Source organism: Monopterus albus, unplaced genomic scaffold (genome assembly GCF_001952655.1).
Source record: "Monopterus albus unplaced genomic scaffold, M_albus_1.0 scaffold7.1, whole genome shotgun sequence".
NCBI classification, from domain to species: Eukaryota; Metazoa; Chordata; class Actinopteri; order Synbranchiformes; family Synbranchidae; genus Monopterus; species Monopterus albus.
In genome coordinates, this window is record NW_018127887.1 from 3,690,159 (window position 1) to 3,697,275 (window position 7,117).

At 41.8% G+C, this 7,117-nt stretch overlaps 2 protein-coding genes across 2 annotated transcripts in view; both read right to left on the reverse strand.

Annotated features, from left to right (window-relative positions):
- pparab (peroxisome proliferator-activated receptor alpha b) overlaps positions 1 to 7,117 on the reverse strand; it is a 32,804-nt gene that overhangs the window by 17,793 nt on the left and 7,894 nt on the right. The window lies entirely within an intron of this gene.
- On the reverse strand, positions 4,914 to 5,938 carry LOC109972762 (myosin-10-like). The gene is made up of 2 exons (XM_020621884.1): positions 5,532 to 5,938; positions 4,914 to 5,456 (listed from the first exon to the last, which is right to left on the reverse strand). The coding sequence occupies exons 1-2, from the start codon at positions 5,922 to 5,924 to the stop codon at positions 5,250 to 5,252; spliced, it is 600 nt and encodes a 199-aa protein (XP_020477540.1). The 5' UTR covers positions 5,925 to 5,938; the 3' UTR covers positions 4,914 to 5,249.

The window sequence follows — 7,117 nt, forward strand, 5'->3', positions numbered from 1 at the left end:
CAGGAATTTGGGCTGATGGAGCTGTCCCACCCGCTGGTCTGCCTGTTCATTTGTTTGAAGAATTCATTCTATTTGCTGAGATCAACCTGGATCGTGCCCGTAGTGTAAACGCTAAAGTGGACTCATAGCATTCAGGACTGATATGCTGGTCGGCAGCCTCGCATCGTTATGGAGACCGACCAAAGTACAGGCCGGGACTGTGATTGACATTGGACTTTAGCTTTAGTCTAGAACAGGTGAGTCATATGATAGCTAACACTTCAATCAACCCCCTATCAGGTCACTTACCTTATCATATCGGGGCCAGTGACACTTAAATGTAAGGTACATAGCAAAGTTTGGCTGCTATTTTTAGACTTTGCAGACCAAGGCCTTTGCAAATTTTAGCTCCCTTTAGCTCACTACAACCTGACCCCAGATAAGTGGTTGATAACGGATGGAGTGATGAATGGAACAAGAAATCATATGTATTAAATATTCAGGCTTCAAGCTTCAAATGGGGGAAAAGGTTTGCTGTGTTTCCTGTCTCACAGGTGTACAGATCACTGGCATATTTTACACTCTGCTGTTTATCCAGTTTTACAAAAACAAAATCATCAATGTTGTGTGACTCTTCACCACGGTTCCATCGCCCTATGTAGTTGTCTGACTCTCCTTGCTCACTTTTACATTTCCAATGTGTTTTCCTTGTTTTTGCCCTTCACATGTCAGTTGCTGTGTTCTAATAGGATGAAAACACCAGGTATGGTCCTTTAAATGTTTGGCTGATATGTCTGCTTACACATAACCATTAATTAAACACCACAGAGGTGAGACTCAGAACAAAATTAGGAAGTCAGCTATCCCTTTGACTGCCTGTCTCAGGATCACACTTTAATCATCTTAAAGGAGAAATGCATGCAACATCTTCAGAAGCTGTGTGGGAGAGTATGGCACCTACCATTTGTCAGTTTACTGAGAGTAACCTCGCAATCTACAATTCTTTTGATTAATAAAATAAAAATCCAATACAAGTATGTGTGCTGATTCAACTAAGCCACTGAAATAAAGTCAAAGTCCTACCTACCTACCTAAACACCCACAAAGCCACTAGAGAAGCTACGTTACTTGGTATAACTAGATTATATTTTTCAACTTCTAGGGTTATCCATTCCGCTCATGGGGGCAAATTGCATGTTTCTCAATTATTATATTTCCTAATGGACAGGACGTGACTTTTTTTTTATGAAGACAAGTGTTACTCAAGATGAGCTGTTGTTTTGTCTGTCATCATATTCAACACCCACCGCTGGACTGAATTGAGAAATTAAACATCCAGTTACATAAACCTCAGTGGACGCTGACCTCTGCGCCGCCAGCGTGTTCAGTGTCAAAATAATACTTAAACATTCACAGACGCTCACAAGAGACCATTCAATCTGACCATAAAACGCCCCAGGAGGTGAAATGTGACAGTGCATCATGTTCCCTCACAGGTCTGTGATGACCTGACCCTCACAATGGGTGTTCATAGCACAGCATTATGTGGTGGAAAGTGCACCTTCATGCGTGTCTTGTGTAGTCAAACCAACTACATGAAGATGGATGGTGTCATCCTGCCTATGAAGAGAAACTTAATGAAAGCAATCATTGCCTGTAGTTTCCAGTTTTGGGGAAACGGGTGTAAATATAGAAAATCTGAACTTAAACACGTGGATTTCTGTGGGTTGGCTGCATGGACTCCCTGCTGTCAAGGCCTCTAATAAGGCTATATGTTTCTATTGAACAATTTATGTTTGGGCTCAGGTTTGAGCAAGTTAAAAGTTTCTAAATACATGCATTTCTTTAGACACTTCTAAAGTATGTTTTAGCCTAACTAGCTGCCATTATATCCAAATGTTTTGCATAATATTGCAAGAGATGAAGCATCTGTCTACTTGATGGATATATACATCATTATGATTTACATCATACATATGTATAAAAATAGTTATTAGAGAAATGACACATCTGCTGTGTAACCTTGAACTGCAGAACAGCCACAACTTCCTTAGCGACCGTAGTGTGTTAGATGTATTTACAGCTGAACCAAAGGCAGGCTCAACCCTTACTGTTCCCAGCTGTTAAAACCACCAGTGCCTTAATGACACTGTCCTTAAGCAACTCCTCAGTTTGGTGCCAAATGCTGGTTCCTGGCTGCCACTATACTTATTTCCAAACCAGTCCCAAGGACCAAAACCTCTATGCAGTATATCCAAACTGTAAATTTCAGAGTGGGGTAACTGCCGCAATCTTTTCCAACTGTTTATCACTTGACGGATGTAGGGCTGGGGTAACAACCAACAGTGCCTGGACATATTAAACCGGAAAGCCCCTTTATGAGTCACCTATATGGCCTGTACAAGTTATGTACATTACAAGTGTGCCCAACACACACAATGCATTTATTAAGTGGTCTGATGCACATTCTACTCCAGAGATAAAAAATATTGTGCGTGTGAGAGCGTGTGCATGTGCAGCACAATGTACATATCATGGCTAGTGCCAAACAGAAGGCCGTTCAAATGATTCCGTTCTGCTCTACCAGATGCTTTGTCCGTTGAGACTGTGCCAAGATACTACCGCTTAATCCCCTGGCAACACTAGGGCACAAGCACAACAGACTGAACTTTGACTGACCACCAACAGTACAGTGTGTCCAAGAAAGATAACGCATGTTACATGCTGTGCTGATTTAGGAGGACAGAACATATGCTACAACATACCATTCCCCCCATGGATTTAAATTGTACTATGTTTGATGTGCAAGAAACACTGTGAATTCTTTACATACTATAGATACTACAGATTGATTTAGGTGTTATGAACAAAAATGCCACATTTTCTGGCTCCTGCTTCATATCATGAGCAAATGAACATCTTTACATTTCAGACTGTTGGGCTGTTCTTTGTTTTTCTTCAAAACAGGATTTTCCAAAATCACTTTGAGAGAGTTTCTGCATTATTGAAAAACAGCAGAATAAGGTAGTGCCAGTGTGCAGAAGTCACCAAAACTGAGAGGAAAACTAGGTAAAGCTGGGAGCCTTCCTCTCTGTTCTGACACCTGAGTGTATCTTATTTCATTTTACAGCACTGGACACGGGAGTCCTGAGCTCCCCCTTTCTGGCTGCCAAACCACATGCCAGCCTACGTGTTTGAGGGGAGGCATGCAGCACACAAGCAGAGTGACAGGACAACACAAATGTGCCACTGTAGCAGGACCACTGTGCATGAGAAAGACCAAAATGTCCTTCTGGCTTCCTAATGCAGTTAGTACAGTACATATGCAGCTACAATACAAAGATCTTGTAGTTTGTAGGCAAAGAGCCATTTAAAAAACTTCATGTAGTATTTATATACTCATGCATCACCCCATAAAACGCAATCATGTTTGAATTAAAACACTCATTTGGGTTTGCTTCTCAATAAGTTTTTCAAAAGCCGAAAGAGTTGGTTTAACCTCACTCTGGCAACAATAGTAACCTTAATCCAAAACAGTCTTTGCCCTTTTGTATCTGTCAAGCTAATAAGCGCTGTCAATTCCACACAAACATTAGAAGCGAAAGACAGTGAGCTCCGTCAGTAATAGAATTAGAATGAGAGAGTAGATAAGACAAGGATAGGTCATTGATGAGGATTTCTTCAGGCCTTGGCTCACGTGGTTGAGGATCAGACTTTGCTGCCAACGCTTCAATTTGACAAGGAAGAGCAAGTCTTCTGATAAAAGAACGGTCTTAGACAGGCAGGGTGTTGAAGAGGTGTCTTACACAAGCAGGCCAGAAGCAGAGGATTGGTTGAAACAAGGAGGTTGTGGTGAGAAAAGCATCTCTTCGAGAGGCCAGACAGGTCCCACACAAACTCAGCATCCCTCCTCAGTCATTAGTACAGACAATCTCCTGGCCAGAGCTGCTTAACTTAAGTCTGGATAGAGGGCCCCAATCCTATTCGACCCAGACAACCGTTACCTTAAAGAAGGCTCAAAGGGGAAAAGACCTGACCCAGATGAAGGTCTAACCTGGCTGACTGGGGACACAGTTTGCAAAAAAAGACTGTATAAGAGAGTACAAACTGCAAGAACATCCCTTCTAATGCTAAAACCCAGTTTTACTGACCGAAAACAGCACTGAGCTAAAAATACGCATATGTGTGGGTGTTTTACAGGTACTCACAAGATGGTGAAATATGGTCCAGAAAGTCTAATAACATATCAGTGAGTCTAAAGGCTTATGAAACACCAAAACAGTACCGGTAGTCAGTTGTTTATAATACAAGGAGGGACGTTACAGCTTTGGAAAGTTATCACAGTGGCAATACTTTTATCCTCCAGCTCAATGATTACAAAGTAAACAAACTTTTATTTACAACATAATCTATGAATATGTCTACAAATGTGTGATGATGTGCTGCTTTGTGGCCATACACAGAGCCAAATGTAACTTTTTTTTTGCCAGAGCTCTCTAAGGTTCCTTGTTGTGCCAGCTCAAATGTTCTGTTGCAATGTACTGCATGTTAGTATATTTTTAATTCCACATGTAACCATCTAGAACAGATAAGCATGTTTGCCTTTAAATGCGGTTGGAAGACCAGGGCCGGCCCGTGGCATAGGCAGTATAGGCAAATGCTAAGGGCGCCAGAAATGGAGGAAGAAAAAAAGTGTAACTTCCACTATTCTTAAAACTAGACTTCAGAAAAGAATACGCCAACCACATTAATTTAACTGCATAGCAGCAAAGCCTACTAAGTAGTAGTAGTAGTAGTAGTAGTAGTGTAATAATAATAATAATAATAATAATATAGCCTACTTGCCTAAGATGAATTTTATCTTTTTTTTACTGTACTGTAGTGAAGTAAGTTTCCACAAAGAAAAGTATATATATTGCAAATGGGGTTAAACGATTAATCAAAGGGTTGTTTAAAACGGCACCACTTTGTGACAGCTTATAATCTACAACTATAAGCTTCTAAAGTAAACTCAAAACACTTATTACTATCGTGCATCTTAAATTCTTATTAATAACAGACCAAATAATACATTATTTAAATGATGTTACTTTTCTTATTGCACATAAGAAGAGAAATAACTGAACAAAATGCAAGGGTTACAGTCTGTGTGGATGAAGATGTTTCAGCTGGCCCTCCATTTACTTTTTCTGTAAAAGTACAAAATTATCTGATTTCATTTTATCTTGCTGATCGTGGAATTGTGGAGCCATTGTGGAGTCAGGATTAGATTAGATTAATCTTCTGTACCACTTCTTCTTCTTTGTCTTTTGAGAAAGCTGGTTCTTGATCTCTTCCAGCTCGCCCTTCAAACAGCACTCTTTTGACTCCCACTCCTGCTGTTTTTCCTGCAGCAAGCGGCGGTGCTCTTCCAGCTCACCCTTCATATAGCGCTCTGTTGACTCCAACTCCAGCTGTTTTTCCTGCAGCAAGCGGCGGTGCTCTTCCAGCTCACCCTTCATATAGCGCTCTGTTGACTCCAACTCCAGCTGTTTTTCCTGTAGCAAGCGGTGGTGCTCTTTTTCCACAACTTGGAGGGCCTCTTTTTCTTCCTTGAGTTTCAGTTGGAAGTTGTGAAAGTTGTTTTGGGATTTTTCAAGTTTGTCCAGGAGGGAAAATCTCTCATTGAGCCACTGGAGATGTTTAGTCCTCATCTGTCTCTCTGCATCCGTCACAGCAGCTGTCAGCTGGTTATTGTCCTTTTTTAAATTGTCAATGTCAACCTCATAGGAGGCTCTGGATTTTTCCATGTTCTCCACCAGGGAGTTCTTCTCTTCCAGCAAGCGGCTGTACTCCGTCTGCAGAGCATATGCCTTTCTGAGGACAGCACCAATCCTTTTTGTCTCCACTCTGTGTTTCTCCAGCTGGGCTTTCTGGGAGGCCTGGGCACTTCTGGTGGCTAACATCTTTGCCTCCAGTTCCTTTTAAAAGAACTCTTTCTCTCCCTTGAGCAAGTCCAGCTGATGCTCTGCACTTTTCAGACAAGTTCTAAGATGATTAATCTCATCATGTTGGGCAGGGCTGCAGCTCTGGGACTTTTCCAGCTCTGCCTGGAGGGAAACCTTGTCCTCCTGCCACTGGAAATATAAGGTCTTTGCCAGCTCTTGTGCCTTCTTTAAATCAGCCGCCATCTCATTAAGATCAGTCACACTGGAAGCTTTACATTTCTTTATGTCTTCCATGAGGGAGAATTTCTCTTTCTCCCATTGTTGGCGGCCATTCAGGAGCTTTTCTCGAGTTTTTTCTAGAGCTGCAAGGAGGTTGTTGTTCTCATTTTTGAAAACGTTAAGCTCCTCCAGCAGGGAGGTTTTCTCCCGATGGAAACGCAGGCGTTCATTTTCAAGAACGCCTGTGTCTTTCATGCGTTGGGCTTGACGAGAAGCCTGGGCTCTTGCTGCGACTGACTTCACCGTCTCCAGTTCCTTGTGAAGGTCCTCATTCTCTCTTTTCATGACCTTCACTTTGAGCTGCAGGTCCTTGACGACTGCAGTCTGTGCCTGCGATTTCTCAGCAGCTCTCCATGTAGAGCAATTTCTTTTCTGAGCTTTGTCCAGCAGGTCTTTCAGGTGGCGTACCTCATCCACCAGCACCTCTCTTTCATCTTTCAGCTGTTGTACCTCATCCACCAGCACCTCTCTGTCATCTAGGTACATTGCCAACAAATCCTCTCGAATATCCAAGTTGAGTCTCCCCTCAGTACCTTCGGAGAGCCTCACCTTGCTGTCCTTCAAATGTGTCCTTACTTGATCTTCCAGGACACTATAGTAAAAACTCGTGGTTGATGGTTCTACTTCCAGGAAGTTCAGCTCCATTTTTTCCACTTGTTTCTTACAAATGAAGAAAATATTCTTCAAATATTCTTCACTTTTGTGTGTTGTTTTCTGTTATTCAGACTATCTCTGTAATCACAAGAATGTGTGCGTGCTACGCTGTTATAGAATGGTCTGGCCAGTTAGTTAGATTGAGTCCCTTAGGTAGGGTCTCAGTGACGTCATTGTGACGTCATCATGGCTGTCCTTTGATCTGGTTCGTGCTAGGTTCCAGTTTGTTTATATATGAATATAATAAAATCTCATCTATATTAAAATTATTATTAATA